This window comes from Oryzias melastigma, linkage group LG23, assembly GCF_002922805.2.
Source record: "Oryzias melastigma strain HK-1 linkage group LG23, ASM292280v2, whole genome shotgun sequence".
NCBI classification, from domain to species: domain Eukaryota; kingdom Metazoa; phylum Chordata; class Actinopteri; order Beloniformes; family Adrianichthyidae; genus Oryzias; species Oryzias melastigma.
Genome location: NC_050534.1, coordinates 1,405,253 through 1,431,178, shown reverse-complemented (window position 1 = coordinate 1,431,178; position 25,926 = coordinate 1,405,253). Strand labels below are relative to the sequence as shown.

Here is a 25,926-nt window from a genome sequence, read left to right as displayed (position 1 = left end):
GCTTGTTGAGCAGTCACTCAGTGCTTCGGTTGGGAAAGAAGTATGAGTCAGTCCCGGATTCAGGAAGTTGAGATTTGTTCGAAATGTTCATCTTAGATACACTTTGTCATTGTTTAGAGAAAGAATCCAGGAAATCGCGTTTTTTTTTATATATATATATATATATATATATTATATAATTTTTGGACAATAAGTCACTCCAAAGCAGGACTTGCAGACCCCAAAATGTTCATAATAAAGCAGCAGGAATATTATTCCATCATAAATCAACTTAAACCTTAAATAACTTTCAATATTTTACTCTAAATAAAAATATATTTTGTCAGAATTATACTAGTTAGAAATAAACAAAAAAACGCTTACATTTCTTTACTTTCATGTCATTTTAAATGATAAATTACACTTAATAACCCCAAAGATTTTAATCTCCATGAAATATATCCAGTTACAATTATTCAAATATGAACATGCCAAACAAAACAAACAAAACCTGGAAATAAAAAGCAAATCAGATAATTTCCTTTTCCTTGCTATTTTTGTTGTCTGGCTATTTTACTTTGTTTTGCTCTTAGTAGTGTTGCTTCAATACCAGCACAAGATAACATCGGTCCAGTACAATAATATGAAATGATCTGGAGGGCCGGATGTAAGCTGAAGGGCCGGATCCGGCCCCCGGGCCTTGACTTTGACATGTGTTATCAGTGTTTTTTTCCACATTTGAAGATATTTGCTGTCATTTGTTCAGAGAGAATCTGGAGAGGCTGCTGGAGGACAAACACTTCAAAGAGGAGATGGTCCATTTCAACATCTCTGAGGAGACGGGAGTGGTTGACGCTTCGCACAGAGGACAGCTGATCCCCGTGCTCATGAGGTCCAGGAAATGTTAGCTTATGTCACTAACACATTTATCGGGTCGCCAGCTCTTTAGCTAACATTTTTTACTTTCCAGCTAGCTGCTGCTAGGTTATGCTAGCTAGCTAACTCCACTCATGTACTTTAGTGCTTTAATGCTTTTCTTCCCGCACCTAAATGTTTTTATTAGACACATTAGCCCCCCACCCTAATAGCAGTGTTTGTTAGTCATGCATAAATACTTTTTTTAATATATAATAAAGAGACAGATGTCTTTACTCAGAGTGGAATAATCAAGTCGTCTTCAGTCGCAGGTTTAGAATCATCCGCTTGTGTCTGCTCTGTTCCACAGGATCCTGTTCGGCCGCCTTCGCAGTAAAGCTGGCAGCAAGTTCCAGGGGAAGTCCAGCGCCGGCGTCCGCTCCTCCATCATCCTGCGCTTCCTGGCAGGTTGTCAGGCGGAGGAGCTGGGAATGTTCATCGACCTGCTTTTGGAGCCCGTCAAACATCACAGCCGAGGTCAGGGCAAACACCGAACCCGCAGAGCTGCTTCTGTCGGTGAACCTGCTGCAGATCCAAACATTTCCTCCGCCTTCCTCAGGTTCCTGTTTGGAGGCGGTCCAGAGAGCGGTGTCGGACACAGACCCGGCCGCAGTGCTGCCTCTGGGCCGTCAGCACAGCCTGCTGAACATCCTGGACGTGGTGATCCACAAACTGGGCCACCTCATCCACGTGTACCTGCCCCGAGTGCTGCAGGTGCTGCTGTGTGTGACGGCCTCTGTGTCGGCCGTGTTAGACGGCAGGGAGCAGGTAACCCTGAAGAGCTGAGATTTCTTCTCTTGTGTTCTGGATACTTGAACCCCTCCTTCCTGACAGCTGCGACCCGGATGCATAAGTCCTCTGAAGAACCTGAGGCGGTTGGGCATCCTGAAGATTCAGGACTTCTTTGATGGCTTCGACTCGTACAGCTTCAGTCCAGACGAGATCGATGCCGTGTTCCAGGCGGTGGTCTGGACTCAGGTTTGCTCCAGATTCATTTTGGATTGTTTGACCTGAACAGACTGCAGACTAACCAGATGTCACTTCCTGTATGCTGCAGGTGTGCCGTCTCCCCACAGAGAGCCCCTACTCCCCCACACCCCTGCTAAAGCTCATCCACGTTTGGTGCAAAAATGCCAGGTCAGCTTCTTGTTCTGACCCACAGGACCATGAGCGTGGTCACCATTTCCCCAAACTATGATGACATCACGGCGGGCGAGCACGTTTCCTAACCCACTCACAAAACGCACGTGTCTTATTATGGAACGGCTACAGGACCTAAGGGTCATTCTGTGGAAGAGTGTGAAATTCAGGGATTTTCACAGTTTTAGAGAAAACAAAATGTTAGTTCAAGAACATTTCACACGAACATAGGCAGTGAAAGTCAACAGCACGAGTGTCAAACTCAATCACACAGATCAAAATCCAAAACACACCTTAGGTCACCGGCCGGACAGGATAAACATTTATTGAACGCTCTAAAACTACATTTTGAAAACTTTATGACTGAAACTTTTTAACATTATTATGAACTAGATATATAGCATTACCTGTGATAATGCTAATGTGAATGCTATAAGCTGAATTTGATCGCTGAAGATGCTAGTGCTGATAGCTGAAGATGCTAGTTCTGATGGCTAAAGATGCTAGTGCTGATGGCTGAAGATGCTAGTGCTGATAGCTGAAGATGCTAGTTCTGATGGCTAAAGATGCTAGTGCTGATAGCTGAAGATGCTAGTTCTGATGGCTAAAGATGCTAGTGCTGATGGCTGAAGATGCTAGTGCTGATGGCTGAAGATGGTAGTGCTGATGGCTGAAGATGCTAGTGCTGATAGCTGAAGATGCTAGTTCTGATGGCTAAAGATGCTAGTTCTGATAGCTGAAGATGCTAGTGCTGATAGCTGAAGATGCTTGTGCTGATAGCCAGTTAAAATATTAACTAAATGTCAAACTAGCCAAAAAAAACGAAAAAAAAAGCCTAGGTTAGCCAAAATAGCTGGAAAAATAGCTAAACTTCAGAACAGCCTAAAAAATCTTATTAAATGAAAAAAATGGTCAAAAAAGCTAACAGAATGCCCATTTTTAAAACTTTTAAACTGTAACTTTTTAACATAATTATGAATAATAAAAAGGCAGGAATATTATTCCAGAATAAATCAACTTAAATCTTAAATGTTTATCAATGAATTGCTGCTTGTGACTTCAATGATAATTTTTTGACATTTTTCAGACTTTGCTGTAAAATAAACTCATGTTCTCGTGGGTTTATCAGGTATTTCCCCCTCCTGGCCAAACAGAAGCCGGACCACCCACAGTGTGACGTCCTCCTCAACGTCTTCGCCCTCCTCTCAGCAAAGAACGCGTCCCCGGCCACCGTCGCCATGGTGATGGACATAGCCGAGTCTCTCGCTACAGCGGAAGATTTCGTTCCGTCAGACACGGAAACTGCTCTGGATGTGAACGGCTGCGTGTTCCCACAGCCTGAAGAGGGCGCTGGTCTGACTCCAGGTTTGATTTCTAGTTATGGGGGGGTTCTTTTTCATTTCTATTACTCTGGTCGTTTGGTGGGAATTCGCTATAAATTAGTCGATCAAAAATGAGCAGAATGTCAAAATGTTGATTTATATTTACATACTGCTGATTACTCACGGTAATATTTTGACAAACTTTGATACTATTGATAAACTAACAAGTAAATCATCAGCATTATTCAATAAACCATAATTGAGTCATTATGTTTTGTTTAAAAACAAAACTGTAGTTTTGTGTCATACTCCAAAAACCTCTAACTCATAATTAACACAGGCTATGTAGATTTCACACACTGGCAGATTATATCAGTTCAAAGATGTTTAAAATGTTGCTTATTTCTTTACTCTTCGAAGGAATACATTTTGGTGAAATGACATTTAAGTAAAGAACATGTCTTTTCCCTCCAGAATGTTTAAGTCAGGGCTGCAGGCTGCTGCTGCCCCACATCTCCACCCTGCTGCTGTACTTCAACGGAGTCGTCCGCAACACCGACAGGCTCAGGAAGAAGAAGTTCCGAGCGCAAGTCTCCAAAGAGCTCAACATCCTGTCCAAGTGAGTTGACGCTCCGAGCCGTCTGGTCTGTCGGTTCCGGTTTGTTCCGTCCAGGAGGTCGGATTTTGTAGCGTCTTTAGTCAACATCTCTTTGGATACATTCTGAGTGATTTTTATGTGCAAACATGCAGGAAATCCACTGTTACAGTTTAAAATGTCACTCTGATCATCTTCTGATCTGTTTTCAAAGTGTTCCCAGTGCTCTTTTCATTAGCATTATTCTGCTTTTACCCTAAACATAAAACCCTGTGTGGTTTTGTAGGACATAGTTTCTGCAGAGCAGCAGGAGTTCAGAAGAAATTTATTTCTGAGTTTTAGACAGAACTGTTGGTGTGGAGCAGGGGTATTCAAATCCAGGCCTCGAGGGCCAGTGTCCTACATGTTTTCCAACCAACCTTCCATTGAAGCTCCTTATTGGCTGCTAATTTCCAGGATCAGGTGTGTTTAGCCAATAAGGAGCTTCAATGGAAGGTTGGTTGGAAAACATGTAGGACACCGGCCCTCGAGGCCTGGACTTGAATACCCCTGGTGTGGAGCAACCCCGCCCCTCTTCCCTTTACTGCTGAGAGCTCTCTGTTTACATGCTGTCCTGCTAGCTTACAGCTAGTAACAAGACAGCTGCAACAGAAATGCCGATCTGTCCGGTTCTGATCCAGATTCCAGTTCAGACGAGGAAAACGTTCGTGGATCTATTTCTGCATCAGAATGGGGCGGAGCAGGGAGACTGTGGCCCCGCCCATTGATTTTCTACATCACAAATTCAATGTTTTTCATACAGCATTTTTTCATCTGCTCCTGATTCACAGCAATTTGAATAAAGAAATACATAGAAATGCAGATTTAAGCTTAATGTTCTTGATAAATGTCCTCCAGCATCAGAAAAATGCCTCAAGAACCTGTTAGAAACAGCTCTGTCATCATATACCTGGGGTTTTCTGAACCTTCCTGTGTTTTGCATCAGGATCAGTCGGTTTGTGAGCGATAAGGAGCAGAGCTCGGTGCTCATCAGTCTGCTGCTGCCGTTCCTCCTCAAAGGCAACAACGCTCAAGTAAGAACTCAGAAATGAGCTGCTCCAGCTCGCCCCCTGCTGTCAGAGGGGAGGTAAGACCGTCCTGTCTAAAGCAGAAACTTCTTTTCCTTCTCAGGAGACGGAGATCGACATCCTGGCCACAATCCAGAACCTGCTGCGTCAGTGCGAGCGTCCGTCCGCCTTCCTGCGGCCGCTCAGCAAACTGTTCGCCGTCATTCACAACAAGCTGCCCCGGAAAGCCCTCACCGCCGTCTTCCAGGTGCAACTGGAAGCTCACGCATGAAGCACGACCACAAAAACTGATCCGTCTGTCCCTTCATTTCAATAAGCCATATCTTGTTAATCTTGGCTTTGAAATCTTGAGTATTTATCTTGTAGAAAAGTTCAGGTAATTCATGCAGTCATTAGCTTTTGTCCTGGCAGTCCAGCCTGAAATGGACTCATATTTTAGTGTTATTCTAGCTGTTTTTGAAAAATTTGATTTTTTTTTTTTTTTTGCATTTTTTTCATGGCTCATTTGGGGTTTAGCTAATAATTTAACAATATGCTAGCTGTTTTGGCAAAATTAAACATTTTTCCAGTTTTTTTTCCTAAATTGCAGTTTTTGGAGACGGAGTAAACTTTCATTTTAGGGAAAAAAAGCCTGCAATATAAATTGCAGGTTTTAAAACAGCTAGAATATTCTTGTTCACCTTTCGGCTTATCCCATTAGGGGTCGCCACAGCGAGACAGCACCCACTGCTTTTTTTTTTTTCTAAACTGAAAGTTTTTTTTACTGATCATCACTACCCCTGTGGAGAAATTGAGTGTTGGTGTCAGTCTGGGGGCGGAGCTTGCAGCACAGACTCCTCCTGGAGGGAGCTGTTGGCATCGATCTTACATCAGCACGTTTCCATCCGCTCGTTTTCGTGGGTATGGGAGGGGCTGCTGTAGACAGTGCAGGTTTTTTAGAGGATTACTCTTAAATGCATGAATGGATCCAAATACCACTTTGGGGTTCTTTATAGTGAGGAATGAACAGTAAAATGCATTTAAAACCTCAAAAAGTAGAACTTTCATGGTAGGGCCCCTTTAAATCTTTGCACTGTACTGCCCCCTTGTGGGGTTATTTAAAAAAATCCTAAAATGAAATATTACAATTGTTCCTGAGAAAAAATATTTCATCCTTTCTGACCGTTTTTGTGTGAAAATAAATGACAGAGATCCAAAAAACTTTTGATGGTTTTATTAGAATGTCTGTATTTGAACTGACAGCTTGAGGCTCGTGTTATCCTGAGAAAATGACTCATCTGTTTTTGTAAATGTCCTGTCAGACTCTGTCGGATCTGGACGCGTCGCTCTCGTACATCACCGAGTTGGCAGCAAAGGTGAGCTAGATCATGGAGTTCTCTCAGATGGGAGAAGATTTTCTTGGTTGTTGTTCTTCATCTTTACACGTTGGGTTTCAGCTCAACGCCTTCGACAGCCGACATCTGGACGAGGTCTACTTTGACGTGCGCTTAACGGCTTTCCAAGACGCCACCCGGCGCGTCAGAGACCTGCAGAGCCTGGACCTGGACCTCATCAGCACCATCGTGTACAACTGTTTCCACACGTATGAGGTCAGCAGAGCCGCAGCCGTGCACGCACAGCTGCAGTCAGGAGTTCTCAGGTTTCTGTGTCGTTTTCTGCGCAGATCGGCGACATGTCCCTGGCGGATAATGCCACCCTGTGCTTGTCCACGGTGATCGGCCGGCTGGCGGCTGTTGGACCAGGAGAGCAGATTTATAGGGATCTGATCCAACACACCATCCTGGACGCCGTTCTTAAGGGGCTGCGCAGCAAGACGGAGGTCTCCACCTCGCTGTCAATGAAAGCTGAAGCTCCAAAAGGGAAGAGACCTTCAGAAATGTCTTCTTTCCCTCTCAGAGTGTGCAGCATGAGTACACCTCCATCCTGGCCTGCCTGGTGAAGAACTTCCCCTCCAGGAAGGAGTTCAGAGACCTGGTGCAGCTCACCGACTACAACGACCCGGAGTCGGATTTCTTTGAGCACATGAAGCACATCCAGGTCAGAAGTTCTCCTCTGTAAGAGACTGAAACTCCTCAGAGCCTCTGAGCGTCTGCTTGTGTCGCCGCAGATTCACCGGCGGGGTCGCGCCCTCAGGAAGCTGGCCAAGCAGCTGAGCGAAGGGACGGTGACGATGAGCCCGCGCTCCCTGCAGAACTACGTCATGCCGTACGCCATGACGGCGCTGCTGGACGAGAAGATGCTCAAGGTTGCCCTTCAAGTAGACGCTCGCCATTTCTTTTGTACATGTCCAACCTGCCCGTTTGTCCCACAACGCAGCACGAGAACATGACCTCGGCGTCCGTGGAGGTGGTGGGGGCCGTGTGCCGCCGACTCACCTGGTCCAAGTACCTGTACTACCTGAAGCATTTCATCCACATCCTGCAGACGGGACAAACCGAGCAGAAGCTGGCCGTCAGGTTTGGTTTGCTTTACCATCTTCTGTTCTGTGCATGCACACCCTGATGCCGGCTCCGCTGTCGACCAACAGGAGCGATGTGGGGCGCCCCAGGACGTTTTAGCACATCAAGGCAGGAATCAAACCTGTGAGCTTTTGATTGGTCAACCGCTCTACCCCTGCACCACGCTTTAAAAAGAAAGAGTTGTCTGTCATTTGTCACAAGCGTAGAAGAGCAGCTAAAACAACCACTCCTGAGTTCACACAACTCTACAGGGATGTCCAGTTCTTTAGCTCCGCCCCCTTCATGGTAGACAAAGATCAAAATCACATTTAGTTTCAGTTTATTTCCTTTCAGAATTAAATTATTTTACAAAATTAATAATAGTTTTAATTTTATAAAAGCTAATATTCCCTATTAGAAAATCACATGTATTTATTTCCTTTGTTTCATTCATTCATTTTAGGTGTTAGTTAATTTTTTCCAGCGTACCTTTATTTTTCTAAAGAAGTCTGTGATTGTAAACTCTCCTGACGTTTCTTCTCCTCCCGTCAGCCTGCTGGTCACCATCCTCCAGTCGTTCCATTTTGACCATCAGACCCTCAGCAGGGAAATGGAAGCCGCCAAAGCCAGAGAAGGTCAGTGTCATGTCTTTATTTAGACCTTTTAAGGAGATATTTTTGTGTCACAAAAATCTAAAAGCAAAACTTTTCTTTATGAATAGTGGGGATGACTGAACCTGAGGAAGAGGAAGCTGCAGATGAAGTGGATGGGAGTGACGAGGAGGACGCGATGGAGACCGATGGGAAGACGGACGACGTCCCCATGGAAACGGAGGCTGCAGAGGGAGAGGGGGGCGGCCCCGCTGAGGAAAAGAGCAAAGCTAAAGGGAAAACGGGACGGAGCGCTGTGCCCAGCGGACTCCCTCAGAGCAGAGAGGAGCTGGAAGCTCTCGTCAGCGCCATCCACCAGACCGTCAACGACAGCGTTCTGCCGCGCCTGCACAAGTGTCTGACTGCAAAGGTGTGACGGACCCACCCTCACCTGAAAGCCTCGAGTCTCAGTCACAGCTGTCTGAAATAGGGCACACAAAATATCAAGATTAGAGAGCGCTTTGTGACCCCAAAACATTTATGGTTTTCCTGTAGGGCTGCCACCATTACTCCACTAATCGACTATTTTCATAGACTATTAGTCGTCAACTAATCAACTATTTCTATAGTCGATACTTTATAATCTATGGAGTCAGAGTGCAGTAAAGTTGAACAAAGTTGTGAGTGTTCAGCACCAAAAACACAGTCATATTTGAGTCAGTGAGAACAAAACTTTATCTTTAAAATGGTAAATGGTGTATACTTGTATAGCGCTTTCTACCTTCGTTGAAGGCCCAAAGTTCTTCACAGTCACAGACCCATTCACACATTCACACACTGCTGGTGGCTCCGCTCATGAACACTGACACCAACCTCCCACCAGAGGCAATGTGGGGTTCAGTGTCTTGCCCAAGGACACTTTGACACATGGGCGGGCAAGGTGAGAATCAAACCCGCAATCCTCCAATCAAGAGTCGACTGCTGCACCACGGCCCTTTAGTGAAAGATAGTTCTTGCAGATGTTGACCTCATTAGATTGAATCTTGTTTTAATCCCAGAAACTAATGAAGGACAGAGGCTGCATGATTCATTAAAACTTTAATAAACTATCATCTTAATTGTCTTTATTTTTAGTTGGTTTAAAGCTGATGATGGGTCAGATGTGTGCTTTACATCCAGCTTATATGTCCTGATTAGTCGACTAATCAGAAAAAATAATCAGTGATTAATTGATTATGGAAATAACCGTTTTCAAAGTTAAACCAATAAATATTCTCTCCTCTCCCGTCATAGTTCAGACTGCAGAAGGATGGAGTAAAAAGTCACGTTCTATGTGGGTCTCGATCGCCACAATGAGAGAAAAAAAATCTTCTCTGATATTGTTTATGGGGCCGGGGAAAATGTGTAAGTGGGCCGGATCCGGCCCGCGGGCCGTAGTTTGGAAACCCCTGGTCTACGGGTTCACCAAGCAGGCTTTGATATTCCCTGCGCGTCTCGTACAGATTTCCCATTTTCACCTGCAGACAGCACCTGTCCACCCAGATGTGACTGAGGCTCGAGATGCAGCCGCTCCTCTCTCGGACCCTCCTCCAAAAACACACTGCAGCTGTACGGGTCATGCACTAGCATGTCTCCTCTCCCTCTGTAGGTGCAGCGTGACCAGGAGCACAAGGCGGTGAAATCCAAGGACGTGAAAGATGAGGAGGTGGCCCGGATCCCCATCGCCTTCGCCATGGTCAAGCTGATGCAGACGCTGCCGCCTCACATCATGGAGGCCAATCTTCCTGGGTGGGTTTAAAACCTCCCAAACCACCAAACACTTGTGGCACCCATCTTCTAACATTTGATCGTTTGGAAACCAGAATCCTGATCAAAGTTTGCGTCCTGCTGAGGAACCGCTTCCAGGAGATCCGTGACGTCGCCCGCGGAACTCTGGTGAAGATCCTGGAGACTCTGGGCTTCAGGTTCTTGCACTACCTCCTCAAGGAGATGCAGGCCGTCCTGGTGAAAGGATATCAGGTAAGCGCTGGCGGGAACAACTCAACAAACAGCGAGTCTCTATAACAACTCTTCCTTCACTCTGCTCCTCCAGGTCCACGTTCTGACATTCACCGTGTTCCAGCTGCTGTCGGCCCTCAGTCCCACCCTGAAGAGCGGAGAGCTGGACCCCTGCATGAGCATGCTGATTGATGTGAGCGCCCCCTTCCTTCTGCATCATCAGACCTCTTTGGCCCTCATTTCATACTGACCTGCTTTCTACCAGATCTTCAACAACGAGCTGTTCGGTTCGGTGGCTGAAGAGAAGGAGGTGAAGGGCATCGTCTCCAAGCTGATGGAGGCGCGGCACAGCAAGAGCATGGAGTCCTACGAGCTGCTGGCTCGCTTCTGCAGCAGGGAGAGCATCACCAAGCTCATCCTGCCCCTGAAGGAGGCGAGTCTGACAGTGTCTCAGAGAGCAGCTGTAACCCACCGGAGCTCCTGTGTTTATGTCCTTTGATTTACTGGAACTTTTCCACCATCAAGGTCATTCCAGTAGATTGTGAAGGAGAAAAGCAGCTCGACGATTCACAATCCTTCACAATCTACTGGAATTATGTTGATAATGTCAGCGGTTGACAAGTTACAGTCTGTTAAAGATTGTGTGTTTCGTCACTGGCCACGCCCAACGATGACATCACGGCTGGGATAACCATCAGACAATGAAAAAGAACAGGCCAAATTCTGTGATGGGACTCATAAATATTTCTAAATTCAATAATAAAAACAAAACACGCATCAGGGATGTCCAAGTGGAGTTGTTAAATTATTATGGGATGCTCACGCGGAAAAGGAAACTTGTTCTTGACAAAATTTCACGCACATGGTGCTAGCTTAAAATTTTCCACCAAAAAAATACATCCCCTTTATTTACTATATATATATATATATATATATATGTATATAATGTATGTATGTATTGTGGGTAGTGCGGGTGTTGGTACAGCTTCGGTCTTTCTTGTGACCACGCCCCCTTTATCCTTCTCCAGATCTTGGAGACCACATCCAGTCTGAAGGTGTGTAACCGGGTGACTGCTGTCCTGCGGCGCCTGGTCATGGGTCTGCTGGTCAACGCTGGCATGACCTCACAGGACATCCTGCTTCTGAGCCACAGCCTGATCAGCCAGAGTCTGCCGCTGCTCACCAAGAGAGACCGGTACGAGCCCCGAAACCACTCCAGCGGCTCAGAGCTGGACCTGCTTCTTCAACCGCCTGTGATGTGTGTTTTTAGAGAGAAAGCATCGACTAAGCCCCCCCCAGACCCCAGACTTCCTCCTCCCAGCTGCCTGCTCCTGCCTCCTACTCCAAAACGAGGAGGTGTGAAAGCCCCCGTCAGCAGCCGCACCAACATGCACATCCTGGTGGACGCTGGGCTGAAGGTGCTTCCACTCACAACCGGGATGCTGCTTTCAGGAGATCCACGTTTCTGAGAGTTCCTCTGTTTTTCAGCTGCTCCACCTGAGTTTGAAGAAATCCAAGGTGACCTCGTCTGAGCCCTCAGCGCTGGAGATGCTGGATCCTTTTGTGCTGCTGCTGCTGGAATGCATCAACTCCATGCATGTTAAAGTACGAGCAGGTCCCGCCTGTGTTCTTTGGGTTTGAGTCCTGTCTGACCGTCTTCGTGGCTCCTCCAGGTCATCACAGAAGCTCTGATTGCATTCACGTGGTTGCTCAAGTTCCCTCTGCCGGCAGTGGCGCAGAACGCCGAGCAGCTGACCAAGCAGCTCTTCGTCCTGCTGAAGGATTACTCTAAAGCTGGAGCCGCCCGCGGCGAGAACTACCACTTGGTCCAGAACTGCTTCAAGGTAGGTCCAGAGAGGTCAGGAAATCCAGAAAAGACAAGGCCAACAAACAGTTTTATTTTGGCAGGCCGTGACTATTTTGGTCAAAAACGTCAAAAGCAACAAGATCTCTGAGACCCAGCTGCAAGTGCTGCTGGGATACGCAGAGGAGGACATCTATGACCAGTCCCGCCAGGCAACCGCCTTTGGTCTGCTGAAGGTGACCCTCAGAGCGACCTCATGAAGTCCTCACACTCGTCTCAGGCTGCAGGCTCACATGTTGATCCGTTTAGGCCATCCTGTCCAGGAAGCTGGTGGTGCCGGAGATGGAGGACGTCCTGAAGAAGGTGGCCACGCTGTCCATCACGGGCGGTAACGGCATGATCAGAGTTCACTGTCGACAGGTACTGATGACGTGGTTTATTGGTGTATTGGCATGTTCTTGCAGCATTTTCCTCACGGTGGAGGACATAAAGACAATTCCACTTAAGACATGATTTCTTTGTTTAAATCATAGTGAATCAGGAGCAGACGAAAAAGGCAGTTTGATGTAGAAAATATGCTGGGCGGAGCCACAAGCTCCGCTCCCTTCTGAGTCATCCATGAACGTCTTTGCTTTCCTGGTCTGGACAGCAAAGATATTAATCACCATATTTGTTGCACCAATTATTGGTGTTGTGAGGGTCTGTAAGCTAGCAGTAGAGAGTGTAAACAGAGAACTCTCAGCAACAGGGTGAATTTCTAATGAATTTCTGATCTGAGCTGCTGCTGCATTGGCTGCAGATTTACCTGAAGTACCTGCTGGACTATCCGCTGGGGAAGAAGCTGAAGAACCACCTGGACTTCGTGGTGGCTCAGCTGCAGTACGAACACGACACGGGCAGGGAGTCTGCGCTGGAGATGCTGGCCTACATCTTCCAGACGTTCCCGCAGGTCAGGACCACTTTGTACCGGCCTGTCTTTGAGAGGAGAAACCATGTTTACCATTGTGTTTCTACTGGTTTGAAATAGAAAAAAGCAGCTCTTAACCAGTAAAAAGAATTCAACTGCAAACTATTTTGGATTTTGATATTTGATTAATATAAAGATAGACCTGCCAAGTCAAAAAATAACTACATAAAAATACATTTACATTTTTCAAGATTAAAAAAAATATATTTTTTTATTTCATTGAAAATAAAAATCTAACTCAGATGTATAAACTTAAACTTTATTAATTTGTTTACCGCCTTTCATTCTTTCTAAACCCAAAGTTCTTTACATTAAAGTAAATTTACAATTATCAAAAAGTTTTTTTTTTCATCCTAAACATTTTCATTATTTAGTCTGAGTTTATATTTGTATCATTTCAGGCCAAACATCAGTTTAAGGCGAAGACTAGTTTTAGCTTTTTTGCTTGTTTTTTTCTACGACACTATGGATTTTTTTTACAAATACAGATTTCATTGTAGCATTTTGCTAACTACCATTTAGCATTTTTGTTTGGCATTTATCGCTGCTTACTTTTGCTTTTAACTTTTTATGTTAGCATTTGTCAGAGAAAATATTTTTCTTGTTTAATAATCTTTAGTTCAATCTAGTATGGTTTATTATTCGGTTATTTTTTTTTTCCAATAATTATTTATTAGCTTTTTATGTTTGTTTTTGTTCTCGTTTGGCTAATTGTTTTTGTTTTCACACTTTCATCATCTTTGAGTGGTTTTGATCATTAGGTTAGCTGTGGTTTTCCTTTCTTCATCCTGGTTTATTCTTAGTTGCAATAAATAATCATTACTTAGTTTTTGTTTCATTTTACATTTTTCATTTTTTTTAATTTTCAATTTATTGATCCTATTGTTTTATTTATATCAACTGATTAGCATTTAGCGCTGTTGTTATCATTGTTCTCGATTGTTTGAGCAGCAGCTGTTAGCATTTTTCATTTTTGTTAAACTAACTTTTATTTTCCTAAAATTTTTTACATAACTATTTGTTTGTTCTTTGTTAGCATATTTATGCTAGGTTTTTTAAATTAAATTATCAGTTAACTTTTTATGTTGGTTTTAAAATTATTTAGGTAATCAGCCCATTGTTTCTTTTTACGCTTGTCAATTTATTAGCATTTTTGTTATTGTCTTTTATTCGGCTAGTAATTCCCGTTCTTTACTTTGATTTTAAACAAAAATCCATTCAGATTTTTTGGTTTCTTTTTGTTTCCCTACATTTTATCAAAAGATTTTAAGATCAATCTTTGTTAGCACAAGTTTGTGTCCAGTAAATGTTTTGCAATTAGCTTTTCATTTTAGTTTTTATTAATAGTATTTTATTCATTTTTGATGTTACAATTTCATTTAACACTTTTATTCGAGTCTTTCTGGACATTGTAGTTTACAAATATTAAACATTAACGTTTAGAAATGAGGGGAGGTCTTTTCCTGTTGGAGCCACATTGTATCTGCAGCTTTTTTCCCTTGTGCTGATTTGCGTAAACCCTCTTGTTCAAATGTTTTTTGTGTCAGAACCTCCTCATTCTGCGTGTGATCATGACGGTAACATAAGCGGTTGTTTCTCTCCTCGTTCAGAACTTACTGTTCAAACACTGCAGTCTCTTCTTCGTCCCTCTGGCGCTCGTCGTCGTCAACGATGACTCTGCAAAATGCAAAAAAATGGCTGCCATGGCTATTAAGACCCTGCTGACTCACCTGGACCTGAACCACCAGAACACCTTGTTCTCCTTTGTCACCACCTGGCTGAAGTCTGAAAAGGTTTGTGAAAACAAAGAAGTTTCCGTTTCCCAGATGACCAAATGACGCGTTGTGCGTCCTCAGACCAGCCTGCGGCGCCTAGGCGCTCAGATCTGCGGTCTGTACGTGGAGGTGGAGGAGGAGGAGTTCTCCAGCAGGCTGGAGGAGCTGCTGCCACTGCTGGAGAAGGAGATCCACCCTGACAACTATGAAGACGTGAGTAGAGCTCCTCCGTCGGGGCCAGCAGGGCCGTTTCTGCCGCACAGAAATAACGCAGATCTCCGTCAGATCGAGGAGGAGCAGGACGAGAGAGGAGCCGACCGCCTCCTGTTCAGCCAGCTGACGCTCCTCGCCAAACTGTGCAAACACGTCAGCCTGCTGGAGCTCAGCAAACCCGCGGAGACGCTCCGTCACATCTGGAGTAAGACTGAACCTCCTCGTCTGCGTTTGGGCCTGCTGCACAAATGCTGAGTCATTGCTGGATCCCCTCAGGTCACATTGAAGCCCACCTGCGGCACCCCCACTGCTGGGTGTGGCTTACCGCCTCGCAGATTTTCGGGCAGCTCTTCGCTGCTCAGCCGGCGGAGAAGCTGGTCGCCGCGTGGAAAGAAGGAGGAGGACACGCCTCCTCGATAGCGACCGGCTTCATAACCAGCAACCTGGACAAAAAGGCGGGGCCAAGATCCGATTCTGCTCACATTCAGACCAACTTCCACATCTCATCGGGTTCTTTTCTCCTGATCTTCAGATGAGGGAGTTGGCGTTATCGTTCTGCCATCAGCTGCAGTCCAAGTTCCTGGACACGCCCTCAGGAGAACAGGTGCTCTGTCACCCGCCTCGTCTGACACTGCCTAAACACCCTTTTTAAGAACTCTTCTTCTGGTTCGTCTGCAGGTGATCAAGAACCTCCTCTACGTCGGAAAGGTGATTTATCTCATCTCCTCAGAGTCTGACATCCAGGAAAAGGAGCAGGGCGAGCCGGAGGACAGGGACAGTGATGACGAAGAGGAGAAGAAGGAACAAGAGAAGGAGGCAGAGGAGGAGGAGGACAGGGACAACAGGCCTCCTTCTCTGCTGTGGCTGATGAAGAAGCTGTCTCTGATGGCCAAGAGGGAGGCGGCACACTCTCCCAAAGTTCCTCTGAAAGTACGCAGGTGGAGCGGACAGGTTGTAGCCCCGCCCATTCATTGTGCTAACCCTCTTTCTTCATGCAGAGAACCTGTGTCTTTAAATTCCTGGGGGCGACGGCCATCGATTTGGGGAAGGAGCGGCTTGGACCTTATCTGACCACCATCATCACTCCTCTGTACAGAGAGCTGGACAGCACGTATGCAGAGCAAGGTAGACGCTGTATACATGATTATTCAGTCTCTCTATGAATCGCTGGATCAAGCTGAACAAAACAATACATCATACGATATGAACATGTTAAGAATGAGGGTGTTGTTGATTAGAAACCTCCGTTCTTCTTAAAATGGTACTGACCTGTTCAGCATCCCCAAACATAAAATGGTTGCTGTGGAGATAAACCAACAGAAAGTCGCCTTAAGAGTTTGTTTTGTTGTTGATCAGACATAGTGGCAGAGGTAGACTGAGGGGTGTTCTGCAGCCGGTGGTGCAGGTCAAAAGAAGGCGGGGAGTGACTCCTGACCATACAACGCCGCTCTGGCCTTGAATTTCCTCCTTTTTGTCGTCCAGATCCCACCCTGAAGAATCTGGCGCAGGAGCTGATCGAGCTCCTCAAGAAGCAGGTGGGGCTGGAGGGCTTCTCGCTGGCCTTCTCCGCCGTGCAGAGGGAGTTTTCACAGCGGCGAGCCGCACGCAAACGCCACAGAGCCATGCAGGTAACCAGCAAAACAACCAGCTCGCTGCTCGCCAAGCGTCTGCTCTTTTCTAGGCCTGTGGATCGTTGCATTGATATATGAACATATAATATTATTTATAATAATGTATAAATATATATAATATAAATAAATAATATAAATAAATATAAATAATATATATTTAATGTATATCAATGGGATCGTTGCATTGATATATGAACATATAATATTATTTATAATAATGTATAAATATATATAATATAAATAAATAATAATAAATAATATAAATAATATATGCCCTGCGACAGACTGGCGACCTGTCCAGGGTGTACCCCGCCTTCGCCCATCAGCAGCCGGGATAGGCTCCGACACCCCCGCAACCCCGACAGGGACAAAGCGGTCGAGAAAATGGATGGATGGATAAATAATATATATGTAATGTATATCAATGGGATCGTTGCTTAGGTGGTGATCTGATTTGATTCAGAAAAAACTTGTATTGTTTTGTTCATAATTTATCTCTATTTCTTATCTTGAGTTGTTTTAACATTTTATCTGTGTTTTTATTGTTCTTTGACCTTTTAATGTGCGGCTCCTTCTTTGACTGAGGTGCCATATAAATCAAATAAACTTAAATCTAGATCGGGGATTCACAGATGGAGCCACGAGTCCTACTATTTAATCTAAATACGTTACTGTACGTGAGTCTTTTTACTGGATGTATGAAAAGAAAAGAAAATAATATGTATTTGAACACTAAACCCTCAAAGGTGTTTCTAACAGACATGTTTAGAAAATGACTTTTTTCATCTTTAGTGAGAATCCAAAGAACTTCCGGTCTCTAGATCAGGACTGTCGAACTCATTCGGTCACATTGAACCCGTCTGATCTTTAGAATCCCAGACCAGTAACATCATAGCAAAATAATCAGAAGTCCACTTTCATCTGTAGCTTTGCTTTGTTTTAGTTTTTTCTCATTTAGAACAAGTGCATAACCAACCTAGTAGCCTAAACACATTTTATGACACATTCATCTACTGAGGCCAAAGGATGTCAAATAAAGTGCATTTTGGTTTATTCAATTTTATGCTGAATATTTTTCATCTGACACTGAAGCAATCCCGAAGCTATGAAAAACAAAATTCAACACCCTGTCTAAAATATCTTTGTGCAAATCAATCAAAAATGAAACTACATGTACTAGTTTCTGACCCAGATGTGGCAGTGCTTTAAAGATGTTTAGTTCTGGATCTCCTCATGCCTGTCTTGCTTCTCTTTGCTCCCCCTAGTGGCAGAATTGTGCATTTCTGTCATTTCTTTAAAGAACCATAACTCCCCACAGGAACAGGCTAGAAACTGGATTTTTTCCCCAAACATCCTTATACTTTTTTCTCTTAACAACTGGTTGGATTTAAACATCAGGCCCGGATGTTTGACTGCTCTAGATGAACATTTCGCAGACACGTTCTGGTACGGCTTCTCCACCATGCTGCCCAGCGAACATTTCAATGTGGTTCCATATGGTTTACCTTTGGGCTGAATTGGTGGTCCCCAGGTGGGTTTGTCTGTGGGTTCCATGGTGGCTCCATCTGTGTTTGCCCACACTGTCTTAGGTGGGATCTCAGTATTCTGGCTCGCTGGGCAGCGGAGCTTACCAACTCGCTATGCTGTTCATTTACAAAAAACACTTTTAATAGTTTTACTCTGAAATTGAGAACCTTCACTGATACTTTACTTTGAAATTTTATTTACTTCATGTGACAGTGGCGTACACAGTTAGTTTAGATACTTAAAATCCAACATTATTCTGCAATTTTAGAACAAACTTCGTGTCTGAAGCGTCTTTTTTTTTACTATAATCATAAAGATCACAAATCAACGATCTCAGACGTCACAAATATTCCGATTTCATTGTTTGGGAGCAGGCGGCGGACGTCTGAACACTCCTTTTACAGCCTGCTCAGTCCCCTCTCTGCTCTTCTTTCCAGGCGGTTTCCAACCCCGACATTGCTGCCAAGAAGAAACTCAAGAAGCACAAAAATAAAATCGAGGCCAAAAAGCGAAAAATTGAGTTCCTGCGGCCCGGATATAAAGCCAAGAAGCAGCGTAGCCACGCCCTCAAAGACCTCGCCATGGTGCAGTGAGGACGGAAACTCCTGCAGCTGCCCAGAACCCCGTTACTCCTCTGAGTCGGTCTGGAGGTTCTTTACAAAAGTGTTCAGGCAGAACGGCCGCCGCTGCAGGAAGACGAAGACTTTTGCTTTTCGGTGCAGTTTCATGTACAGACGCTTGGAATAAAAAACAGACTTTATTCTGGAACTGAAGATGGAAGACTCCAAAACATTTCCTGAATGTTTCCTTTAAAACGTTTGCAGGGACGATAAAAATGCAATTAAGCTTTTTGGCCCTACACGGCTTCCGTACATGAGGAGCAAAGCAGAAGCTGCTGGTTTAAGGCTAGGGAGCTGAATTTTACAACTACTTTTTAAAGGTCAGGCAGACAGGAAGTCAAGAGGATGCAGACATCAACGGCCAGAACCAGAACCCCTCCCCATCACTCAAAAAACTGTATTTCCACTGGTGATCCTGTAAGTTACAGTTCAGTTTGAAACTTAATACAGGTTATTTTTTACATTTCAGAACATCCTCGGGGTAAATGACATAACGTCTGCTTTTGACTGATGTCAGGCGCCATCTTGTCTGCAGATAGGATGAAAATCTTTTTAAAATAAAATACAAAATTGGAAACCACAGTCTTATTTAACATGATTAGTATGAAGTTACACTGAAGTATGAAGGTTTCACGGAAGTTCCTAAATTTGCTCTGAGTGAAGAAATTCATAGAAAATTCTTAATTTATCTTCAGTTTAGAAAAGTTATTTTTAGAAAATACTTATTTTATGATCATTCATTTTCTGTCCGCAATTAAAATACAATTTTTAGCCAAAATCAAAGTGTTTCTAGGACGTTTTCTGCTGAGTAGCTCATTAGAAATGAGTTGTGGGCGGGGCTGTTGGAGCAGAGGTAAGCCTCGGCTGGTATCCCATCATCCCTTTGTTTATCTGTGTTTTTGAACTTTTACTATGCGGCGCCTTGTTTGACCAAGGTGATTTCAAGGCGCCATACAAATCTAATAAACTTAAACTCCCACTCTGCTAGGCTTACAGCCCCTCACACCCCAACCTAACATTAGCGGTTCAGCAAAAATGGATCTGGAGTTCTGATCCAGATTCCAGCTCAGGGGAGGAAAACAAAGACCTTCATGGATCTGTTTTTCTGACGGTGGATGTCAGCTGACCAGGTCGTCGGTGTAAGTAAGAACATGCTCCTAATAGCTTACCTGGTTTAATAAATAAATCAGAACAGGGATAAGTGGGTCTTGAAAAAGGTTTTCTGAGGTCACATACAAGAACAAAAACTGGAAGTGTTGTCTAATTCTTTACTGAGAAATGGTTTGACTGTACAGGCAGATATAAATACACAAACATCAAACTGAGACAACAGTTAGTGTTTCTAGAACTGATCACACGCTGGATCTGCATGAAGGAATCAGCAGGAGAAGAATCCCAAACTCAAAGATTTTCAATCAAAGGGAAGAAGAACACAAAGCTGCAGGAAACCTGTTGTCTCTCTGAAGTAAATGACAGTTTACAAATTTGGCAAAGTCCCCGGCTGACGTAAAGCAACGTTTCCCACCAGGAACTTCAGAGATTTAGTGATTCCTGATGCAACAAAATCCTCCAGAACCTCTGAGTCTTCTATGAGACGGATCAGAGGCGGGAACGTCGGTTCAGGTGTTCCCGCCGCCTCTTCTCGGTCCCAGGAGCCCCCCCACTGGTCCAAAGGAAAACATCACAGGAGGGGCCAAAGCAAGGCTTCACACAGCGGGGTCAAAGGTCGGGAGTATTTACAGAACAGAGGCAGCTTCTCTTTACTGCCGACTCTTGAGGGAATCCACCAGCCTGCAGGAGACACGGCAAACAGCAGGCTGAGCGACGGGCGGGAAGTCATGTGACCAGGTGCCGGCGTCTACCTTACCATTCCATGGCCTCGTCCAGCCCCGTCCCCTTGGTGGCGGAGGTCTTGAAGATCTGCCACTTCCTGTCTTTGAGGGCGGGGAGCCCGAGCGCGTTGGCCACTTCGGTGGGCGTCATGGCCTGGTCCATGTCCTGCTTGTTGGCGAACACCACCAGGATGGCCTTCTTCAGCTCCTCTTCCTGGAATCAGAAGGAGACGTCACACCTGTGCTGTCTGTCTGTGGGCGGAGATTCAAGAGTTCTCCATCATACCTCCAACATGGCCACCAGCTCCGACTTGGAGATGCCCATGCGGTCGCGGTCGCTGCTGTCCACCACGTAGATGACGGCGTCCGTGTTCGAGTAGTAACACCTCCAGTAGGGCCTGTGAAGGGAGGCGCGGCGACGGTCAGGACCGGAGACGCTCCACCACCCACCCAGCAGATCACACCCACCTGATGCTCGTCTGACCCCCCAGGTCCCACACCTGGAACTTCAGGTTCTTGTACGTGACCGTCTCCACGTTGAAGCCAATGGCTGCAGAGAGAGAGGAGGTGCAGCGTCAGCCTCATTTCCTGCTGTGGTTCGATTCCCGGCTCCCGTTTTCTCAGGAAAGACGGACTAAACTAAAGCTTCCAATGACGCCGCAAAATGTCCCATCATGTTTGTGTGTTGGACGCTAAAACGCGCAGATAAAAAAAGAGGAGGAGCCATTTCTTTACCTGGACACGCCCCTTTTTAACAGGAGAGAAATCATGTTATGAGCTTGTTGCAAAGCTGAACTCTTCAAATTGATTCAAAAGAAATATTTTCTTGGTTCCCTCACCGCACCCTGGTTAGTACATTATACCGGGCGTTTTTTTTATGGTGTCTGAATCTACAATTCCAAAGTGCAGTGCCCTAAAAATTTCCCAGGAGTCTTTGAAAAACCAGTGTGCACCCATGCTCACACCACATGCATCACATATAGACCAGAATGCAATGCCTTTGAAACTTTTCTGTGGAGAAATAAACTCTTTTTATTGTATAACCGTTTATGTTTGTATCATTAGAACACAGTAGATTCATTATAGTCTTCGTAAACGTTCATATTTATCAGGTTTTTACTTAGAAAAATCTGTGATGTCATATTCGGGATTTAAAAAAATAAAAAAACCAGTAGAGAGCGTGGTGTCTGAATGACATTAAAATGCAGGGCACTGGACAGGACAGTATTATAATATAGCGATTTAGGGGTCTTATTTGACCATATTGATCCCTTTATCCCAAAGATGAGTTCAGTATTTAAAAACTGCATTCTGGGGGGAGTGTAGAGCAAACGCAGCTGCTGGATCTCAGCAGGGACGTAAAAACCTTTGCGTAGTTTTTCTTTCCAGAAAGCCACTATAGAGAGAAAAAAGGTAACTGAATCGGCTTCATTTTGCTGGAGCAGAAGTAAGACATTTTCTCTGGGTGATGTTACACCAGCTTCTTCCAACTTTATTTACAGTCTATGACTTAGACACAATCTCTGTTCACGCCACGGCATTTAAGCAGCTTTTCATTTTTCAGCTGCTTGTTAGCATGCTAACTGAACTCAGCTGATTCCAAGCTCGGTTTGCGTTAATGAATGTCACTTTGTAACTTTGTTTGGAAAATGCCAGGTTAATAAACCACTTACAGCCTGTTTTTAACCTCTGGTATCAAAGAAAACCGTACTCGAGTGATTTTTTTTTTCTTTTTGTGTGTTGCGTGTTTTATTTTGAAATTTAACTGAAAGGGGCAGGACTTCCTCAGACTCGTTTCTCCTTTGTGCCCATTTTCCAGAAAGCCTGTGATGTCATGTCCTGTAAATGTGACCGGAGCTACAAACAGAGTAAAGGTCTTTGGTCGTCTCTCACACTCGGAGTCAAACTGGAGAAAGCGGATGTAGAAAGAACATGGAGGTGAGCGCTGCAGCTCTGGAGGTGCGTTCAGGAGCTGCTCCTGTCATCAGTCGGGAGGGATCAGAGGGTGACTCTGCAAACATCCGTCAAAGTTTGAATCCCTTGGCAAACAAGCCGTTCTGATTGGTCCAAACCAGAGCAGCCAAACCCCACAGTTCCGCCTACTTTATCCTCTAGTGGCTGCTGGGTATCTGGATTCCTGGTTCTGATTAGCTGAACATACCTGAACTGGAGTTTCACAAATCAAGAAAATTACTTGAATATGAAACACCCTCAATTTTAAAATCCAGATTAACTTTTTAAAACTTTGTCTGTGATGGAGCCATCCTAAATGCAGAAGTCTTCACAGATTATGCCTCATCTTGGTACTTGGGGTTAAAGAGAGCGAAGATGAAAAGTAAACAATCAGGGTTGTTTTTCTCTGTTGACAGAATAAAACTGAATAAAAGCACAGGGTTTTATCTGTTTTTGAGCAGCTTCAGCACCAGAAATGTGTAGTAAAAAAGGTTAAATTTTCCCGTAACTCCTCAGACCTTTATGTTCTGTTTTATTAAAGCAGGAGTTCACCCAGAAATACACAAACAATCTCATTACTATCAGGATGATGACATTTCTGATCAACACAAATACAGCCTCCTTCCATAAATCCATCATGTTGGATCTCCACGAGTTTTGAATCAGAACTGAGTCAGTCTGCAGAGGTGAAACTACAAACCAAACACTTGCAGCGCACACTTCCTGCCTTTGGAGGTCCTTCAACTCCCTACAAGAAATTAATGCATCCATCTGTGGACATTTATACACACCAGTCTTCTAATAGAGCTGGAGGATGAGAGCAGCCTTCACATGGAAATGAACTGCAACAATAACTAATATTAGTGCACTTAAACATGCAGAATGCTGCATTCAGGGACCAAAGACCCTCTGCTCATTTTGATGCATTGGCTTATTTCATGATATCCCACTCCAACCATTTTTGATCTATTCTCAAATCATTCCCAGTGATCTTTCAATTATTTATTTGACATAGGAAAAATCAAAGTGTTGTTTTCATAGAACATAGTTTCTGCAGAAGAGCAGGAGTTCATTAGAAATTCACCTCTGAGTTTTGGGCAGAACTGTTGGTGTGGAGCCACCCTATGGTCATTTCCCAGCATCCATTTGTTTACACTGTCTCCCACTAGCCTACAGCTCTTCACAAGCCCAAAGTAACATTAGCATAGCAAAAAAAAAAAAAAAAAAAAACCAGCAAGCAATGTTGGAGCTATGCAGTCGTACAGTTTAGATCCAGATTCCAGCTCAGACGAGGAAAACAAAGATGTTCATGGATCTAATATTTGACTGACATTGGATGATTTAGAGGGAGCAGAGACTTTGGCCCGCCAACTGCTGCATCACAAACCTGAGCTTTTTCAAACGGCTGGTTTCTATCTGCTCCTGATCCAACACAATTTAAATAAAATAATATTCTGAAACACGGTTCTAATCTTAATTTTTTTTTTCGTATGTCCTCCATTATGAGAAAAATGCAACAAGAACATGTAAAACACAATTTTCACCGGAGTGGTGACCCACTGCCGACAACCTGTAACCACTAGAAGCAATGTGGGGTTCTGTGTTTGCCCAAGAGCACTGACAGGGGCGAGCAAGGCGGGAACCAAACCTGTCTAACTCTGATCAGAGGTCAAGCGCTCTACCTCTGCACCACAACCACACCTTGCAGGAGAGAATGTAAACAGATGGATGATGGGAAGGGAGGACGGGCTTACTCTGCCTCAACAACAATCCCACCCACAACTCAGAGGTGAATTTCTAATAAACTCCTGCTGCGCTGCAGAAACTATGTTCCAGAAAACAAAATAAGTGTGTGCTGCTCTTAGTTTTGATGAATTGGCTCCTTGTAGTCACAGGTAACATACTTGGGATCGTCGTGACGACTTCTCCGACCTGCAGTCTGTACAGGATCGTGGTTTTTCCAGCACCGTCCAAACCCAGGATCAAGATCCGCATCTCCCTGGTGCCGAAGAGGCCAGAGAAGAGACTGGAGAAGAAACCACCTGAGAGATGGAGACACGGCCCTCAATGAACAGGAGCGAAAACAAAACCACGCGAGACCACGTGTAAAAACTGGAGCTAATCCAGGGAGAGTTTTAAGATTTTTGAAATATTCATTTTCTTATGTAAAAACCATTTCCCAACAACCTTAAACCGAGTAACTGCCAATCAAATAGCTGACGTTAGAATCAGCGACCGAGTTATGGCAATGTCGCTGTTAGACAAAGGTAAAAAAAATAAATAAATAAAAAAGCAACTCTAAATAGAGATATTATTTTATTTATGTCCATATTTAAGTAAGTTTCATTAGTGTATTTTAACAAATAAGGAGGGTAAAGGCAGATGGGGAACTATGCTAACATTTGCAAGCTAGCTTTTAACTTCAGGCGTAAACGACTAAAAACAACATCAAAAGAAAACCTAATAAACGCTTCCAATGTAGGAATTTGCATTTCTAGATAAAAAGGTATTTTTGGAATTAATAATCTTAAAATAATCACCCATTTCGCTTTAAACCGCAGCCCTCGAGGCACCAATACAGTGTCTGGTTGGATGTGCGCAGTTCTTCCGTGTGGTTGACGTGTCGCTTCCGGTCGCTTCACGATGTCACGGATTTACGTTAGCTAGAATTATCACCTTTTTCGCCACACATATTGACTAATTTTTAGTTAAATATTCAAGATAAAATTATTATTTCGTACATTTTTAAAACATGTAACTTGTAAAGTAAATTTTAACTATAAGAAATAAAAATTGATACAAAAATACATTATATTTTGGGTCGAAAGTGCGGCGGATGAACACAAAACACGAAGGATGCTCCTTTTTAAGATGCATTCAAGAGCAGCAAACCACGACAGCGCTTTGCAACGTAAAGGAACCATTATTTATGTACGAGACGGGATTCGGAATCTGTCGGTAGTCTTGAATGCAGCTCGCACTAGTAGGAGTTACCTAGAATCTAGCATGAAATTTATGATTGCCAGAGATTATAGAGGTTTTAAAGCTGAGGTTAAAAGCTTTTTTACGTAACAATAATTTAAAGCAAAATGGAGCTTATGTGAATCGTTGCAGAATCATTTTAATAATGAGTTCTTCGAGGATGGAGCTGGCGCCCGTCGCCTGAGACGTCCTTTACGACCGGCGGTGACACCGAGGAGGGCGCGCCGACAGGATGGTGGAGCGGTCGGACCGAGCCCCTCTGCTGGACTGGGAGGAGGCTCCGTCGGCGGAGAAGCCCGGCGAAGCGGCGCCGGACGACCCCCGGGAGCGGCTGGCGAGCCCCGGTAACAGCCGCTGCCCGGCGCCGGGATGGAGCGGCGGACCCGGGGGTCCCGCTCCCAGCTGCGGCGCCCCGCCCGCCGCCACCTCCAGGACCCCCGCCGAGCATGAGCGGCCGCCCGGACAGGAGCAGCATCCTTCGGATTCTGAAGCCAGGGAGGTGCCGCTGGAGGAGAGGATGGTGACCTGGGAGGAGAAAGACCAGATCGTGTCAGTTTTTGTAGTTACGTTTAACACCA

At 44.6% G+C, this 25,926-nt stretch overlaps 3 protein-coding genes across 3 annotated transcripts in view; 2 read left to right on the top strand and 1 right to left on the bottom strand.

Moving 5' to 3' along the window:
- utp20 (UTP20 small subunit processome component) overlaps nucleotides 1–19,576 on the top strand; it is a 34,015-nt gene extending 14,439 nt beyond the window's left edge. The window contains exons 25-61 of the mRNA XM_024294696.2: nucleotides 746–871; nucleotides 1,205–1,371; nucleotides 1,454–1,662; nucleotides 1,729–1,872; nucleotides 1,952–2,031; nucleotides 3,164–3,399; nucleotides 3,831–3,975; nucleotides 4,937–5,024; nucleotides 5,122–5,265; nucleotides 6,320–6,373; nucleotides 6,455–6,607; nucleotides 6,682–6,837; nucleotides 6,915–7,055; nucleotides 7,126–7,263; nucleotides 7,335–7,474; nucleotides 8,009–8,091; nucleotides 8,178–8,476; nucleotides 9,695–9,834; nucleotides 9,909–10,065; nucleotides 10,139–10,237; nucleotides 10,310–10,477; nucleotides 11,073–11,239; nucleotides 11,315–11,462; nucleotides 11,533–11,649; nucleotides 11,718–11,888; nucleotides 11,953–12,084; nucleotides 12,158–12,268; nucleotides 12,648–12,797; nucleotides 14,426–14,608; nucleotides 14,672–14,803; nucleotides 14,876–15,008; nucleotides 15,080–15,258; nucleotides 15,336–15,407; nucleotides 15,482–15,733; nucleotides 15,802–15,928; nucleotides 16,286–16,431; nucleotides 18,399–19,576. Of these exons, the coding sequence (XP_024150464.1) occupies nucleotides 746–871; nucleotides 1,205–1,371; nucleotides 1,454–1,662; nucleotides 1,729–1,872; nucleotides 1,952–2,031; nucleotides 3,164–3,399; nucleotides 3,831–3,975; nucleotides 4,937–5,024; nucleotides 5,122–5,265; nucleotides 6,320–6,373; nucleotides 6,455–6,607; nucleotides 6,682–6,837; nucleotides 6,915–7,055; nucleotides 7,126–7,263; nucleotides 7,335–7,474; nucleotides 8,009–8,091; nucleotides 8,178–8,476; nucleotides 9,695–9,834; nucleotides 9,909–10,065; nucleotides 10,139–10,237; nucleotides 10,310–10,477; nucleotides 11,073–11,239; nucleotides 11,315–11,462; nucleotides 11,533–11,649; nucleotides 11,718–11,888; nucleotides 11,953–12,084; nucleotides 12,158–12,268; nucleotides 12,648–12,797; nucleotides 14,426–14,608; nucleotides 14,672–14,803; nucleotides 14,876–15,008; nucleotides 15,080–15,258; nucleotides 15,336–15,407; nucleotides 15,482–15,733; nucleotides 15,802–15,928; nucleotides 16,286–16,431; nucleotides 18,399–18,554 (5,443 nt within the window). The 3' untranslated portion in view covers nucleotides 18,555–19,576. The remainder of the gene's footprint in view (nucleotides 1–745; nucleotides 872–1,204; nucleotides 1,372–1,453; nucleotides 1,663–1,728; nucleotides 1,873–1,951; nucleotides 2,032–3,163; nucleotides 3,400–3,830; nucleotides 3,976–4,936; nucleotides 5,025–5,121; nucleotides 5,266–6,319; nucleotides 6,374–6,454; nucleotides 6,608–6,681; nucleotides 6,838–6,914; nucleotides 7,056–7,125; nucleotides 7,264–7,334; nucleotides 7,475–8,008; nucleotides 8,092–8,177; nucleotides 8,477–9,694; nucleotides 9,835–9,908; nucleotides 10,066–10,138; nucleotides 10,238–10,309; nucleotides 10,478–11,072; nucleotides 11,240–11,314; nucleotides 11,463–11,532; nucleotides 11,650–11,717; nucleotides 11,889–11,952; nucleotides 12,085–12,157; nucleotides 12,269–12,647; nucleotides 12,798–14,425; nucleotides 14,609–14,671; nucleotides 14,804–14,875; nucleotides 15,009–15,079; nucleotides 15,259–15,335; nucleotides 15,408–15,481; nucleotides 15,734–15,801; nucleotides 15,929–16,285; nucleotides 16,432–18,398) is intronic.
- Nucleotides 19,577–19,835: 259 nt separating this feature from the next.
- Nucleotides 19,836–25,062, bottom strand: arl1 (ADP-ribosylation factor-like 1). Its single transcript, XM_024294699.2, has 6 exons — nucleotides 24,907–25,062; nucleotides 24,271–24,408; nucleotides 20,882–20,963; nucleotides 20,700–20,811; nucleotides 20,449–20,627; nucleotides 19,836–20,372 (listed from the first exon to the last, which is right to left on the bottom strand). Exons 1-6 carry the CDS (start codon nucleotides 24,908–24,910, stop codon nucleotides 20,342–20,344), a joined length of 546 nt encoding a protein of 181 aa, XP_024150467.1. The 5' UTR covers nucleotides 24,911–25,062; the 3' UTR covers nucleotides 19,836–20,341.
- Nucleotides 25,063–25,179: 117 nt separating this feature from the next.
- LOC112160274 (DENN domain-containing protein 11) overlaps nucleotides 25,180–25,926 on the top strand; it is a 12,566-nt gene continuing 11,819 nt past the window's right edge. Inside the window, exon 1 of the mRNA XM_024294698.2 lies at nucleotides 25,180–25,926. Coding sequence (XP_024150466.1) covers nucleotides 25,581–25,926 — 346 coding nt within the window. The 5' untranslated portion in view covers nucleotides 25,180–25,580.